At 38.6% G+C, this 17,807-nt stretch overlaps 1 protein-coding gene across 6 annotated transcripts in view; it reads left to right on the top strand.

Moving 5' to 3' along the window:
- The window catches only part of utrn (utrophin), a 327,279-nt gene that overhangs the window by 23,373 nt on the left and 286,099 nt on the right, over positions 1-17,807 (top strand). For all 6 annotated transcript variants that reach the window (XM_057822866.1, XM_057822869.1, XM_057822867.1 and 3 more), the window contains 7 exons: positions 4,589-4,650; positions 8,425-8,517; positions 8,976-9,053; positions 12,008-12,100; positions 12,195-12,367; positions 14,772-14,887; positions 15,344-15,510. In XM_057822866.1, the coding sequence (XP_057678849.1) occupies positions 4,589-4,650; positions 8,425-8,517; positions 8,976-9,053; positions 12,008-12,100; positions 12,195-12,367; positions 14,772-14,887; positions 15,344-15,510 (782 nt within the window). The remainder of the gene's footprint in view (positions 1-4,588; positions 4,651-8,424; positions 8,518-8,975; positions 9,054-12,007; positions 12,101-12,194; positions 12,368-14,771; positions 14,888-15,343; positions 15,511-17,807) is intronic.

Here is a 17,807-nt window from a genome sequence, read left to right as displayed (position 1 = left end):
CAGTAAATTGCGGACGCGTGTGTGGCCAGTGAGCCGTGGGAAGACACCAGTGGGATTACGCCGCCTTGATGTAATCACCACTTCCTGTTTTTTTTTTTTTTTTTTTACCATCAGATGAATGTAGAGACTGTAAACAACATGTGCATTGTCAGCATGTAGTGGTGATTGTGTCAAGCAAAACAAAGTGTTATTAACTTGCATTGGGTCACATTTGGATTGTGTTGCCAATAGACTTTTAGAACTAGCTAAAATTCTCTTAAATCACATTTATTTCAATTCTTTTTCAAGTGTTCCTTACCGCTTGTTCTTACGCTCACTTACTGTAATGTTTTTTATGGTTCAGCTCATTCATGTCCATTTGTTGTCTTGACCTTGTACTGTGATTAAATGTTCCTTACTAAATTTCCTCCACGCATGACTAGTTCCCCTCTTATTATTTTTTCATCATGATATAATCAACCGGCAGCTCAATTATCATCAATTATCCGCTGTTGGTGATTATCAGGCCATAATTTGCACGCAGGATAGCATGTAAAAACTGGAGAAGGCTCATGCATATTTTTAACGTGTGGTTTCTTTACTTCATACTTTACTACGAAATTACAAGCTGTCAATTGGTGGGTTTCCTTCTCGGTGTTTTAGAAGACAGAATTTATTGGTAGTGGCTAGTAGTATTTTAGATAGACTTGAGTAGATTAAAAAAATATTACTGGTTTTCCCTGCCATGTTGGAAAAGTGCCGCATGCACAGATACTTTTAATCATTCATTTAACAGGACAAACAACAATCACACACAAATCTGCTTCCTTTCTTTCTGTCCCCCCTATGCCCCTTCCTGTTCGTTGCTTTCTCCTAATAAGTAAAACATAATGAACAACCACAATGGGAGTATATTAAACTCCCATGTGACGCATTAAAACGATTCGATTCTCCGTGTCTAAGCAGATGAACAGAACAGGTAGAAAAAAAGAAAGAGAAAAGAAAATACACAAATACAACATGAGGACATTTGCAAGGACTTAGTGAGTTCAACCCCTGACGTCACTCAAAAAGGCCTTGATTTCTTCATGGCGTGTTGACATAACACACCATAACCCACACATAAAGTCAGTGTATTTCTTCCCATTCTCTGATGTTTTATTCGGTTGTCACAGTGGTGGTGTTCTTTGCAGCCCATTTAATTTTCATCTTAGTCTTTTGGACGATAATTCTTATTAATCTTAGTCATACTTTAGTCATTTTAAAATGTGTTGTCTTTGTCTAATTTTTGTTGACGAAAACTAATTTTGTCTAGTTTTAGTTGGCGTTTGCTCAAAATGTTTTAGTCTGTAAAATTTAAAAGTTTTACTCCAAAAATTAATAAATAAACAAAGGTTTCGAACAATTTTGAATGAACATTGACAGATGGGTACATATTGTAGCGTCTACATAGTGTTGCAACAATAAATCAATTTATCAACAACTAATCGATGACCAAATTAATCGACAACTATTTTTATAACTGATTAATCGTTTATGACCTTTTTCACCTTGAAGTTGTCTAAATTCTTGAAATTATAACAAATATATAACATCTCGGTTGTGAATATTATCAGATATCTTCATTATATTTTTAGGTCAAAATGAGACACAAACAAAAATCTGCTTTTACTTTGGAAAACAACAATTCAAATTTTTGCCCATTTTAAGAAACTAGCTTCTTAATAAAGCTGCAACATCTAATCAATTAAATCGATTAATAAATTAATTTCAAACGAATTTGCTAATCGACACAGTTGAAGGAAATAGTCAGCCATTTCGTCTTACAACATGCTGAAAACAACTTCAAGGTAAATTGTGAAGGTAATTGAATGAAGTGACGTCTATCTGATTAATCTATTAATCGTTTAATTAATCGTCCGATTAATCGATTATGAAAATAATCGTGAGTTGTCTAGTCTACAAGAACAACGTCAACTTGGTGATAACACACACTCAACAGGAAAACAGTACATCGTTTTTAATCAATCATATTCACCTGGATGTCACAAAATCTATGTAAAAAAAAAAAAAAAAAAGATCAAGAGTGTTAACAGGACTCTCGCTTTTAGCATTAGCCTAATCGGAATGTAAATGTGAATGCTATGCTAATGCTATGAGTTACATTTAGTGTGTGATGGTCACTCAGCAAAGACTTTTAAACGCTAAAGCAACATATTCTCTCCTGCCAAGATAAGAAAACAAATCCTACCGTGCGTTTCAAAACAGGCAAGCCTGGAATACAGCCTAGCTTGAAGGACATCATTAACAGCACTGACAGGAGTGAGAGACAGCACATGTAACCCAATACATGTTTTTAGCTCGTTTTCACCACATCGTCATGAAAAAATTGTTCGTTGACGAAAAATATTTTAATTTTCTTTATCGTTGACGAAAACAACAGTAATCTTTTGTTTTTTACTGAGTCTATTTTTTCTGTATTTCAAGAGCAGTGTGTTTAATTACGTTTTAATGCAGAAAAATGATTTGATATTCATGAGAAAATCAAGTTAAAGAGTTTGATTAAGAACAAATGAAACTCATTTTTTTGCCTTTATTTGTAAAAATCCTCATTAAGGTCATTTAAAACACCATTGCCCACGGTTATTTCAACTTGGTGTGTGTATGTTTTTTTAGTCATATACTAGTATGTGTCAGTATAAGTGGTGTTGTATGTTATTTTCAGCGTTGGCTTCATCACTCACTTGTCCATACATGCAGTATGTAAGCAGCCACATATAAAGTGACTTAAGAGTAGGGGTGTGACAAAATATCGAAATGGTGATATGTCGTGATAATTTGTATCCCAAAAGGTTTTATCAGATGTCTAAAAAATAAATAAATAAAAAGGAACCAACAAGTTGCTACCAAAATCTTCTATCATGTCTGTTAACTCTAAGGCTTCATTAACGATGCTCGACGCCCAATCCATTTAGACTGGGAACGTTCCTTCATTCGAAACCAGAGCATTCACCGTCATTCTGTCCGATTTTCAGGGCATTTACAGGTCCCTTGCTGTGCATTTTAGGGCATTTACAGGTCATTTTCTGTTGAGTTTTAGTCACCGCCTATTCATTTGGGTGATTCCCAGGTCACTTCCTGTACTGTAACTAAAAATAAACAGGAAGTGACCCATAAAATACCCCCAAATCAACAGGAAGTAACTGAAAATCAACAGGTATTTAAATTTAAATGGCCCCAAATTACTTAAATTAATCAATGACTGGCATTGGCTGCCACTGACGGCCATAAACGTTCAATTGAAGTGGGAGGGATGGCAGCGAATGAACGAATGTTCATTCGCTGCCACCCTCCCAGTTCAAATGGATTGGACGTCTACTATTGATAAACTCTTTCCAATTCACAGCAGAAGCTTATTTTTCTGTTTGTTAGTTGTTTGTAGAATATCCTAGAATGATTTCCTGACCAATGTATCGATAATCGTTGTATCGCCATATCGTCAGATCGTTATCGTGAGCTTTGTATCGCAAATCGTATCGCATCGTGAGGTACCAAGAGGTTCCCACTCCTACTTAAGAGGACATGGGTAATATGGACTTAATGTTGTTTTAGACACATTCGTCAAGAGAAGGATTTTCATGTCTCTTTTAGACACGTGCTCAGACCCACACAATACTACCTTGATTTTTCTAGTCGTTTGACATTCCTGTGCCACGGCGGTCAGAAGCAAGCACATACTGTATGAATTGGAGTTATTGTGCTGTGAGGGCGGCAAGGTAGAGGGCTTGGAAGACTTGAGCCAAACCCAGGGCCTCCGAAGGTTGCTGATAAGGCTTTCAAGTTGGGGGGGAAATGCCGATGTTGTGTTGAGAGCACAGCTGCACCGGACCCCATACCGGTTTTGAGATTTTTAACATTTTAGGGCTTGGCGTTAAATTTTTTGCTTGCTCATGGAAGTGTTCATCCGCTGCCACCCTCCCCAGTTGAAATAGATTGGACATCTTTAAAAAAAATAAAAAAAAAAATTATGTAGTGTGAAAAATTATATTGTATATAAATTATATTGAAAAATATTGATCTCGAGCTCAAGATTTTAGTATTGTGAATATCCCTGTGGCTTATAAATGAAGAAATACTATGTTCAGGTACGCACTAAAGTCCAAAAACTACAGTTCTTGTTTTAGTTAACTCGTCCATCCATCCATGTCCACATGGTATGTTATTATTTTTCCAGCCAGCCAGCAAGCGGCCACACAGAAACAAAGAAGCAGACAACTACCCGGCCGGGTGATCATAACCTCTGACCCTTTGTTCGGTTCATGGTGTTTTCACTCACCGGCCTGTGTCCTGAGAGTGGCACTTAACTACACATACTGCCTTCTCTCCCTTTCTGTAATGTTTTTTTTTTTTTTTTTTTTCATTTATAAACCCCTAATTGACATTTCCTTCTGGCACTGATTTCCAATTTTAGAATTAATAGCGTTTTGCTACTAAAAGCGACTTGGACTTAATTTTAATGTTCACTGCAGCTTTTATGCTCTAAAATTGATTAGTGGATGTACTTAAAAGTATTTATGATTAAAAAGCCTCTTTTTTTTCTTGTCCACAGATGAACATGACTTGGTGCAGAAAAAAACATTCACCAAATGGATAAATGCACAGTTCTCAAAGGTAACTATTGTAAGGTTATACTTAGTTTTTCCGCTTGTTTATGCAACAAAACAACAATCTAGTTACTACAATTCAGGTCTCTTTTCTACACAACATCACTTGGCTCGTAAACCTAATGCAGTAATTAATTTTCATAGTAAGCTTGACACAGAGAGCTGTTTATAGCATTCTTTGCCTTATTAATCTGTTGCGCTGATTTTGTTTTGATTGTGTAGTCACAAGGGGTGTGCCATCTAAGGCACCCCATGATTCGATTATGATTCAGGGTGCTACAATTTGATTATTGAACAGTTGTCTTAACCTAATGACCCAGCAGGAACAACAGAAACATTTCTATACAACACAAATCTGACCTTAAGCTACTCTCTTTCAAAAGAAGCTGCAAAAACATTAACTTTTCAAAGGAAGTACTTATTTCTCTCAACAATACAATAAAATTTACACTGGTGGAATGAATTCCACATTTTTGGGGAAAAAACAAAGTGCCTTTAGAAATAAGACTTCTTTTAACACATACAGTGGGAAGAACAAGTATTTGATACACTGCCAATGGGTTTTTCCATTGTGAGTGTATCAAATACTTGTTCTCCCCACTGTATACTTGTTTTCACAGATTTCTGTACTATTTCGCATGTATGTAATCCAGAGGTTGCGCTAGACTTTTTCGTTGTCTGTCATTTTGACTGACAGTGTCATAAAAATCCGGTCATAATCTATTTTTACCCGTCACTTACATTTTTAAAATGATAATAATGACATATTCAAATAGTATTTAGTTTTCATTCATTTTTAATTAATATTCTGTCCAAACAAGCTTAACAGAGGCAAACAGACAGCGGAGTGCACCAATCAGCGACGGGCAGACGTGACGTTAGCAAAGCGACGAGTGCGGGATGAGGGACTTGCGCGTGGAAGTAAACATACGAGGAGAGCGGAGTTTATTCAACATGGCTAGCGCGAGCCAGACTGTTGTCAATGACTCGTGTCGATGTGTTTTAGCTCATTTAAAACTGAATTTACCACGGATTGGAACATATTCTCGGCCCTCCCGTTCGCCATCCGTGTTGTTGTGGAGACGACATTCGGCGCGCAAGAGTGACGTTGCTCATGAAGAACACGTCACGCAAATAAACAAATCTTATTTGTCGATTGATTTTGTCCCTACTCGAGAGGCCGTTAATGGGCTGCGTCCCAGACTTTTCTATCAGTGTTTGAAAAATACAGGGAGAACAGTCTGGCCGTGCCAGGCAAACACTCAGTTGCCTTGACATTTTTCCGAGTAAGGCCAACGACGTCATGCATCAAGAGAGACAATAGCTAATTAATATGCTCACTCGCCACTCTATGGTCTGGGGTGGGAATTGCAACCTGTCAAAATGACAGATGGACTTCAGTTTTTTCCGTCACCGTTTTAAAAAACCAGTCAACGACGGAAAATATTCGGTTAACGCCACCCCTGATGTAATGTTACCACTGTACTTAACCCTGGTTTTACACGTTCTGCATTTGGAGTAACTTTTGTACACCAACAAACAACGCACAAATGGACATGGAAATACACGTTAGCAAATGCGCTAATTAGCTTAGTGCTATGCGCTAATGTTTAACATCTCAAACGCAACAACGATAAAGGCTAAACAGTACAAGAGGGTTCGTGTACTCACCTCGCGACACACTCAGCACATTTTTCCATTACATGACTTGAAAGTACTGCTGGACAACTGAAAGGCAAGGAGCAGTGAACTACCTTTCTCCCCCTCTCGCTCTAAAAAAATAAGGCACACAGACGAGAACCCTAAGCGTGACCACTGGGAGCTTACCTTTCTCATACATAAATTTATTTTCGAGTCTTTTGTACAGGAGTAAATCTCTCACTCAGTAACTTCTGCTCTGGCCATCCTCACCTTGTGCGTCCCATAAGGTGTCCGGTGGCAAACGTGTTTTGAATTTCGTTCAGCTAGTAGCAGCTGTCATTAAGTTATAAGGGAAAATCATCGTTTTTTAACATTGATGAATCGTAATCGAATCGTCACATGTCGAATCTTGATGAATCTAATAATCGGATGTATTCACTCACCTACTGTTGTCACTCACATACTGTTAGGCAGTGTTGTTAATATTACTTTAAAACGCAGTTAGAATTACTAATTACTTCTCCCAAAAAGTAATTGAGTTAGTAACTCAGTTACCTCTTTTTAAGAGTATTTAGTTACTCAGCAAAGTAACTGACGTTACTTTCCATCTTCTACACCTTCTATTAAATTATACATTCCATAACATCTTTAACATCAAATATGTTTATAATAGCTGAAGAGTGCAAACACTATATACAGTTTGTCAGAACATTTGGTATTTATTTGCATCAAATATATTACAGTCTGTAAGAAAACACAAATGTAAACTGACCATTAACCAGTGCAAATTTCTGAAACGATATGTTAAGCCTCCTGCACAATAAGCAGAACACTATCCTTAAATATTCCAAAATATAATTCAAGTTTTGAGAACGCTACCTTTGAAATTCCCTGGCCCATCGACATTATCACTGTCTTCAGTATCACTATCCAGAGCGTGCAGTCAAGCAGGGCAAGATCCACCCACCTAGCCAATCATCATCGCGTTTTCAACGGCGTCATCACCCCCCTTCCCTCCTCCCGCTCTGCTTTCTCCAGGCGGAAGGCAGCTAATGTGTGACAAAATGAACTGTCGACAATCGCGCTTCATTCGACCAAATTGTAGTAACGCCCCCCTTCACATCCTCAGTAACGGTAATGGCGTTGCAAAGATGGGAAAAGTATGTAACTAGATAACTCACCACTGAAAAACATAACACCGTTAGAAACACCGTTATACTCTAACGCCGTTGTTAATAACAATACTGTGAAGTGAAGTTTGTTGTGTCTGTTTTGTCATTTGAGAGATAAAAACGCTCAGAATTTTTCAACACTAAATTTGACTACTTTTACTAAAATTACACCAAGTTAAGGTGGGAAGTGTACTAAAATTTATGTAATTTACGATCAATAAAACATTCAAAGGCAAACAATATGCTGAATGCTGCGGTTTGTGTATTCACGTTTCTATTTTTTAAAATTCATCTACTTAAAAAAAAAAAAAAAAAAAAGCAATATTTCACATGTCAATAATTGTGGGTGTGATTCAACACTGAATCTTGAAATCACAGAATAATTTAGAGATGTCCTCGATCTGATTACGTGATCGGAAATCTGGCTGATTGGGCTATTTTTCAGTGGATTGAAACAGGTAAAAAAAAAAAAAAGCGGAAGTACTACAAACAGTACAGTACTGTAACATGTTTGGAACTTCTTTTCGGTATCATATCAGGGACTCGGTATCAGCAGATTCTCAAAATCAGGTTACTCTTACTCTGACTTGGGTGCAAAATATCCGATCGGTAAATCCCTAGAATAATTGTTGATTAATCAATTATTATATAATAAACTCATTCACAAATTGTGAAGTGAATGTTTCTGAGGTGAGTGTTTATTCGATTTAAATTTTTTTGGAAAGAATTTGAATAACATACACATTTCGTTAAGATTGCTGGTGCTCATGTGCTCCTGCATATTAACTCAACCATTGACATCTATAGATGTCCAGTCCATTTGTATTGGGAGGGTGGCAGTGATCATTTGATGCCCAGCCTCTCCCAGTCAAAATCGATTGAACGTCCATCAAGCCAATGACTGCCAATGAGTTAATATACAATTAATAGACTGCAAGTGGATGTTTTTGTTTGTGTTGTCCAATCAGGTGGGCAAAACAACCATCAAGGACATGTTCTCTGACCTGAGGGATGGCAGGAAACTGCTGGACCTGTTGGAGGGACTCACTGGCAACATCCTGGTTAGTTTCTCCAGTGTTTAACAAATTCTTTGTTTCTTAAACTATTAGTTTTTTTTTCAGACTTTCCATGATCCAATCCCATCTCTGCTCTTTATTCTTCGATCATATCTCTCCTCCAATACCTTCCGCTGCAGAAAGTGTCAGACAATCTGCATTTAATATGCTTGCCTAATCTCGCTCGGCTCGGATAACAATAAATCTCCAATTCCCTGTCAGTCAGTGCAGTGCCTTCTTCAAGATATGCAGCTGGTTGCAATTCAGCCTGGCATTCTTTCCATAAGTTCTCAAGAGAAAGAATTGATTCTCCTATCAAGTGGTAGCTCACATTGTGGCTTCGACTGCGGTTCCACTTCACAATGTCTATTAACGTCCTATTTTCCATCATTTCCTCTGAATATATGTATGATTCTTCCAAGCGTTATTGTGCTGCGTTAATTCTTCAATTTCTTATTCTTCAGACCAAAGAGCGAGGCTCCACCAGAGTGCACGCGCTCAACAATGTCAACAAAGTACTTCAAGTTCTGCATCAGAATAATGTGAGTGCGCTACAAATCTGCTGCTTTTTTGTCAAATCGAGATGTCGAAGGTGGAAAGAGCGCGCCGGAGATTACGGTTGCTTTGGTAAACATGATATTAGAAAGCACACACAATGTCCTCCTTTCCTTTCCTGAGAAGTAAGTGGCCTCGTGAATTCACACTTGCCTTCTGTGTGAGACATATAAGGACACAGAGAGGGATGCAAGCGAAGCGGAAGAATGAGGCTAATTGGGAGCAGAAAACGGGGTGAAAGGTGGGCTCTGCGGTAGAGCGAGGTGTCATTAAGCTAAACACATGACCTCCCGCGTCCCATACTTTGTCTCGATCCTCTCCAAATAAGTCAAACATGGCCTCGCTATTGCTTCTGTGCTCAAGTTGTCCGTCAGATTCGCACTGCAGGCGCGCTCGTCACTCAAAACTGCTCAAATCAAGTTTTCTCAATTGAAATGGATTTAACCTACTGGCTGCAAATGACGTTGATAGATGAATGAGCCGCACGATTGGACGCCTATCATCGACAATGGCAATGAAAGAGTTAATACAACTTTAACACACTCAAAATTACATTAATAAATGTGTTTCCCGATAGAAAAAAATTACCTTTCCGTAAAATTGTGCTTTGTAAAGACATAGTATAATGGCATAATTCATTCACTGCCACTCATGGCGATATTTGCAAATTATTGCATTTGATTTGGAAAACAATGATACTGTTCCATGTTTAAAAGTATTCATAGTCCCACTTTTCTCAGCGCATTGTTTTTGGTTCCAATGCACATTTACAGCTAAAACAACAAGTAATATTACAGTTCGTATGTGATTTATGTATGTACCCATTAGTCGAGTAATTCAAAAATTAATTAGCCGACTATTAAGATTCTTTGTGGCAATCCTAGAACATACATACAGAACATACTGAAATACATGAAGTAGTAGTACAGAGATCCCTCGTTTATCGCGGTTAATGGTGACCCCCGCAAAATTCGTAGCGGTGGTGCCTAAGGACATACATATATGTATATTTCTATAAATAGTTTTCAAGCACTGCAGATGTAATGATTATAATATGAGATATATATATATAGAGAATAAAACAACGATTTATATAAGTTCAGTGGTATGAAAAAGTATCTGAACCTTTTGGAATTTCTCATATTTCTGCATAAAATCACCATCAAATGTGATTTGATCTTTGTCAAAATCACACAGATGGAAAAAATCGGTCTGGCACATTGATCAGGACTAATCTTGGCCTATTCTTTACAAAACTGTTGTAGTTCAGTCAGATTCCTGGGATGTCTGGCATGAATCGCTGTCTCTAGGTCATGCCACAGCATCTCAATGGGGTTCAAGTCTGGACTTTGACTTTGCCATTCCAGAACGTGTATTTTGTTCTCCTGAAACAATTCTGAAGTTGATTTACTTCGATATTTTGGATCATTGTCTTGTTGCTGCATCCATCCTCTTTTTAGCTTCAACTGTCTGACGGACGGCCTCAGGTTTTCCTGCAAAACATCCTGATTAACTTTTGAATTCATTCTTCCATTAATGATTGCAAGTTGTCCTGGCCCTGAGGTAGCAAAACAGCCCCAAATCATGGTGCTCCCTTCACCATGCTTCACGGTGGGAACGAGGTGTTGATGTTGGTGTGCTGTTCCTTTTTTCCTCTACACATGACGTTATGTGATACTCCCAAACAATTCAACTTCGGTTTCATCAGTCCACAAAATATTTTGCCAAAACTTCTGCGGCTTGTCCAACTGCCTTTTTGCGAACATTAAACGAGCAACAATGTTTTTTTTTTTTTTTTTTTTACACAGAAGTGGCTTCTTCCGTGAAGTCCTCCCATGAACACCATTCTTGGCCATAGTCTTACATACAGTATAGTTGATGTGTGCACAGAGATATTGGACTGTGCCAGTGATTTCTGTAAGTCTTTAGCAGACACCCAAGGGTTCTTTTTTACCGCTTTATTATTCTGCGCTGACTCTTGGCGTCATCTTTGGTGGACGGTCACTCCTTGGGAGAAAAGCAACAGTGTCAAACTCTCTTCATTTGTAGACAACTTCTCTGACTGTCAATTGATGAACATCCAGACTTTTAGAGATGGTTTTGTATCCTTTCCCAGCTTTATACAAATCAATAATCTTGATCGCAGGTCTTTAGGCAGCTCTTTTGACCGAGCCTTGATGCACATCAGACAATGCTTCTCATTAAGACAATTCTTACCAGGTATATGTTTTATAGTGGACAGGGCAGCTTTAAACCACTCACCAGTGATTGGACACACATGTTTTAAATTGTTTGGTAAAAATTGATTTCAGTTGCTTTTTAAGTTTCCTTAGGCAGAGAGTTCACTTACTTATTTTTTTCCCCCTTCTGTCATTGTTTGCATGCTATTCTCATTAAAATATGAAAACCTATAAATGTTTGGGTGGTTTTTGCCGACACTGTTTTGACATCTGTGTGATTTCTATAAAGATCAGATCACATTTGATGGTGATTTTATGCAGAAATTCCAAAATGTTCAGACACATTTTCATACCACTGTATACATGCATGTATCTTAACATATTTAAATAAAATACAGCAACCTTCTATAACTGGCATTGGTGATGATAAAAAATGATGATGATGTGCACTTCTGCCTCGTTGTCAGCTGTTACTTTGTTGCTGGGCCGTCTGCATTTTTCGTTTTGCTTACAGGATTCTGTGAATTTCTTTATTTATTTCAGAAAAATCCGCAAAAAATTGAAACCGCAAAATTTTAGACGCGAATTGGCAAAGGATCTCTGTAGTCATAGATTCTTTATCCTCTGAAAAAAAAATGTTTTCGATTGTTGTCTATTGTTTTAATTTTTTAGTCTGCTCTGTTCATCTTTTTCAACTAATTTGACCTTGATGTTTTTCCTTCATTAAATCTTGTGTTGTTGCTTTGTTTTGCCGTCATCAGGTGGATTTGGTAAACATTGGCGGGACCGACATTGTGGATGGAAACCACAAGCTGACTTTGGGCCTCATTTGGAGTATTATTCTTCACTGGCAGGTGAGCGCACATCCACAAAACTATTGGTCTTCTTCTACAGTGACTCAAACTTTCACTCAGTTTTTTGTAATTCATCTTTTTCTCCTCAATTCAGGTGAAAGACATCATGAAAGGTGTCATGTCCAGCCTCCAACAAACCAACAGCGAAAAGATTTTGCTCAGCTGGGTGCGCCAGTCTACTCGCGCTTACCCGGAGGTCAACGTGCTGAACTTCACCACCAGCTGGGCCGACGGTCTGGCTCTCAACGCCATCCTGCACCACTTCAGGTGAGGAGCTTGTCAGACAACGCCGTCAAGGCAGCTTCATCCGACACTTTGCCATCAAGTTGCGTTTATACTGAACAAAAAATGAATGTGAAAAGATACAAAGTTTTAAATTTATCATGAGTAGGCCTACCCATTGTCTGATTGTCATTGAAAAGCACAGGTGTCAAACTCCCGGCCTGGGGCCAAATCTGACCCACCATGCCAGTTTGTGTGGCCCGTGAAAGTAAATCATGTGGATTGACTTTGTGTTTTTCACTCAGGCATTAATCAGTTTTGGGTTTTTCCCCTCCCTTTTTAAAAACATTCCTGAATGAATCTTTCCTAAGATTTTTTTTTTTTACAATAAAAACAATAGGACAAAATACTGTATTATATATTACAGTGGTATGAAAAAGTATTTGAACCTTTTGGAATTTTTCTCACATTTCTGCATAAAATCACCATCAAATGTGATCCGATCTTTATCAAAATCACACAGGTGAAAAAACAGTGCTTTAACTAAAACCACCCAAACATTTATAGGCTTTCATATTTCAATGAGGATAGTTTGCAAACAATGACAGAAGAGGGAAAAATAAGTAAGGGAACGCTCTGCCTAAGGAGACTTAAAGAGCAATTGAAACCAATTTTTACCAAACAATTTAAGTCAGGTGTGTGCCCAATCAAGGATGAGTGGTTTAAGGCTGCCTTGGCCACTATAAAATACACACCTGGTCTCATCAAGAATTTGATGAGAAGCATTGTCTGATGAGCATCATGGCTCGGTCAAAAGAGCTGTCTGAAGACCTGCGATCAAGAATTGTTGATTTGTATAAAGCTGGAAAAGGATACAAAACCATCTCTAAAAGTCTGGATGTTCAACAATCAACAGTCAGAGAAGTTGTCTACAAATGAAGAGAGTTTGGCACTGTTTCTTCTCTCCTGGGGAGTGGCCTTCCACCAAAGATGACGCCTAGATTTCAGGGCAGAATACTAAGAGAGGTAAAAAAGAACCCTTAGGTGTCTGCTAAAGACTTACAGAAATCACTGGCACAGTCCAAGATCTCAGCACATATCAACTATATGTAAAACTATGCCCAAGAATGGTGTTCATGGGAGGACTCCACGGAGGAAACCACTGCTGTCTAAAAAAAACATTATTGCTCGTTTAATGGAAAAAGGCACTTGGACACTCCACACAAGTTTTGGCAAAATATTTTGTGGACTGTGGAAACGAAATTAGAATTGTTTGGGAGTAACACATAATGTCATGTGTGGAGGAAAAATGGAACAGCTCACCAACATAAACACCTCATCCCCACTGTGAAGCATGGTGGAGGGAGAATCATGATTTGGGGCTGTTTTGCTTTCTCAGGGCCTGGATAACTTGCAGTCATTAACGGAAGAATACATTCAAACGTTTATCAGGATGTTTTGCAGGAAAACATTATTTTTAGTATAAAAATAAAAATAAAAACTTTAGAAGTAAATTAAAAAAGGCAATTTCCCCATCTTAAACTAAAAAATATAAATATATAAAAACCATAAAATTGAAAAATAAGACAATATGTACTATTTAAAAGCTCAAAAAAAGGCTTTGGACTATTTTTGGGTCAACAGCGTCTCTAAACAATTCATTAACTATAAAAAAAAAAATCAATTTGTTTATCATTTAGTTTATTATTCATGAAGCCTTACCTTACAAACCATAAATACGATTTGTCTTGTGACAAAGACTTAAATCATAACAGCGTAAATATGGTTCAATATTCTTCAAGCAGATAGCGTGACCATATTGCACCAAAATCAGCATACAAGGTGGCTGTTCAAACACTTTTCCATACTCGTTTCATACCTGATTAAGCCTTTGTCATGCTTTGATTTCGTCAAACAAGAACGGTCGCCCCAAATGCAAACAAATCAGTCGTTATTAGCAAGTCACATTATGGATGCTGAAATATTTTCGTTAGATGGAAAAATGATAGCTTTTACAGATCTTGTGTATCTACTGTATATGGGAGTGGGTCTCCTGTTATGTGTGTGTTGACTTATCCTGTTTACACCTGCTATGTTGGTGTTTGCACATGCTTGGTGTGTGTGTGAGTTAAAAGCAAATGAGCCGAGCATCAGGGGTATTCGTTCGCCCAGCCCTCCCCTTTCTGTAACCCTTGTCCTTAGCTGTGACAAACACACACACATGGGACTTTGAGTTGTGAGAAAGGCCAGTGTTGGTTTAGACTCGGGCCAGGGTTTAGGTGGATCACTGATCCTTTACATTCCAAACTCGTCCCAACATAGTCTTTTTCTTCGTGCAAGATTCAGCACATACTGTACATCGATATTTTTTTTTACTATGTCTTGGTGCAAAACAATTTTTTTTGTCCTTTTATGTTGAATGTGATGGAGTTTTTCATGTCATTTGTAGGCCTAATGCATTCATTTGGGATGATGTGGTCCAAATGAGGCCTGTTGAGCGACTGGAGCACGCCTTCACTGTAGCCAAAGACCAGCTGGCTATTGAGAGGCTACTGGATCCCGAAGGTGAGGGCCCCTTTTCTCCAGTTTTTGCTGCCATTGATGGCGATAGATGTCCTGAGAGGGGTGAAAACTTCGAAGATATAGATGGTTATGGCGAAGGGTTCACTTGTATGTGTCGTAATGGCAACTGTATTGCACCGAACTCCATGAATTTTTTCCCCCATTATGCTGAACAGCATTTAATAAATTACCTCGGGTGCCATTGATGTTGATAGACGTCCAATCCATCTAGACTGGGTGGGCAGGCATCCTAAAGGGTTAAAATGAAGATGGATATAGTAAAGTGTCCACTTTGGGCAACGCCTTCATCACGCTAAAGTTTTTTGGCATTTTCTGACAAGGTTGCCGCATTCAGAGTCCAAATGTATTGGACGTCTATCCCCTTCAATGGCACTAAAACATGCTCTTCCAGATGGTCTTTCATACCATATTCATTTAGCGTCATCTTTCCTTTTCCAGATGTGGCAGTGCAGTTACCAGACAAGAAGTCTATACTTTTATACGTGACGTCACTGTTCGCGGCGTTACCCAAAGACGTCAGCATGGAATCCATTCGAGAAGTGGAGACGCTACCGCGCAGATTTAAAGCAGAGGCAGAAGATTCGGGTCCGGGTCTTCATGCACAGGTAACTTACGAGTAGAGGTAAAACTGCAAAAAAGGTTTTTAAATTGTCTGTCAATTTAATGGATTTTCACTGATCAAAATTCACCGTACACTGTCTTTTGTGGTGTTGTCAGAAACACCCAAATCACCTTTTACATTTTATTTATTACCTCTGGCCTCACACTTCACACCCTGGAAGCAGCGTTGGAAAACATGATCGTCTCGGATTGGTCCGATTTGGGGTTTACTTTCCTGGCACACTTCCTCCCGCCGCAGGAAGTGATCCGTAATGCCTCTGCTTTTGTGACCAGAAGGTTGGGATAGAATAGAGGTTCTTTGTGTGGGATGGTCCCCTCCCCCGCTTCAGGCTTTGATTCCTTGTGACTTCATGCAACAAATTTTTCCAGATATGTCACATTTTGGAAGTTCAGTCATCTATTGTGAGCAGGCGTTTCTCTCGTTATGTCAGAAATGTCAAACTAGTTCTTTTGCAACCGTAGTCATTTCTGCCATGGTTTCTGTGGTTAAGTGACACCTCAACTGTTGTACCATTTCAGACGACCCGGATTGGGAGTTCAAACTTTTTAACTCCTAGATTGCAGCTTGACCTGCCCTGCAAGTCAGCAGGCACCTCCCAGCATCCCATAATAGGCCCGCATATTTGCTATTCCTCAACTGCAGGGCAGGTCGCTCCGCATGCCTCAAAACAGTCACTTCCAGCCTCTCCCTCATTTAACTCCTGCTTCTATTTTAAAATCAGTAGCAGCTGATTAGGCATCGCTATATAAGAAACAAATGTCGAGCAAAAAGTGAACACACACACACTACATCAATGCAAAGCGAGCTGCAAAAATATAATCTCATTCCTTTTTAAAAACACAAAAAGAAAATTGGGTGCCTCATGCAAAAGACTAAGGGGCAGTTTACATGGCGACTCTGCGACACAAAGACTCAATGACTGAGTTGCAGACTCGCCTCCCGTGCATATGATGTCAGCGAAGACTGAAGGCGAAGACGAAAAATTCTGAATCCTGCCTCCAAAGTGGAAGATTCTGAATCCAGGGGCTAAGGGGGGGCTTCCTCGGCATGCATATCAAAGGCTCCTGCGGCGCGAGACCGCGTCGTTAACGTCAGCACTCGTACATGTCACATTGGGCGTGCGCGGCGGTGCGACTAAACATTAAAAACAGCAAATATGGTGGAACGTCGGCTTTAATTTACTGTTTTAATAATATTTTTAAATTAAATATATTGAACGTTTCAGTTTTTGTGCCTTTTTGAACAAAAGAAAAATGACATAGCTTCGAGTGGGCGGGCATATTTTTTTTTCCGGGCTGGGCTGAGGGAGCTTGGTGGGGTCAAAGTGCATCATTCTCTGTCGCCCAGTAAATCTGCCCCCTAGGGCCTGGCATGAATACTACATCGTTTTCATGCGGAATCACGACATTGTTCAAATGGAGACGCAAATGCAAATTTGACATTTTTCGTATTCTCGGAGAGTCACCATGTAAACGGCCCCAAAGCTTCTGTTATGGCTCCTTTTTTTGTCATCCGTTTGACCAAACGTAGTGACATTGCTCATCTACCGTATTGGCCCGAATATACGATGGCCCTGTTTATAAGACGACCCCCTCTTTTTCCAAGACTCAAGTTTGAAAAAATTTTTGAACACCAAATTATTTTTTATACAGAAAATAATTACAGTACATCTGAAACAAATGATTATACCAATATATTTGAGAGAAAAAGCATGTTATTTTGCCTCATTCAAATCTTAATATCTGAACATTTAAATATGTAAAATTAAGCAATCACATTTGTAAATGAATGGCTTCTGGTTTTTGAAATGTAAATAAACCAATCTATTGTGATAAAAAAACAAAATTGCAATAATTGCATTAACCATCAAAGTGAGGTCTAACTGTAACTGTAGTCTTGAAACAAATCTGAATAAGGAAAAACATTGCAATAAAATAATGCAAACTGGTTAAACTTGAGAGTAGCTGAGATCTGTCATGACAGAACACTACTCCTCAAGTTCGGCATTCGCTTCAATGATATCTAGCGCCATCTAGCGTCGTGAATGGGTAAAATGTCTAGACCCCGAATATAAGACGACTCCCACTTTTTCAGTCTTTTTTTTCAATGCAAAAAACACCGTCTTATATTCGGGCCAATACGGTAATTCTCATTAGGTATGTTTACATGGGTAATTTTCCTCAATCCAATTGAAATCAATATTATTAAGTGAATAAGATTTGATCTGTATGTATGAAGTTTAAGTAAAGAGATTGAAATTCAATCCGCGTTTGTATGGCC

The sequence above is a fragment of the Corythoichthys intestinalis genome, chromosome 19, assembly GCF_030265065.1.
Source record: "Corythoichthys intestinalis isolate RoL2023-P3 chromosome 19, ASM3026506v1, whole genome shotgun sequence".
Lineage (NCBI taxonomy): Eukaryota > Metazoa > Chordata > Actinopteri > Syngnathiformes > Syngnathidae > Corythoichthys > Corythoichthys intestinalis.
The sequence above is the reverse complement of the archived record's forward strand: the minus strand, read 5'-3'. Positions and strand labels throughout refer to the sequence as shown.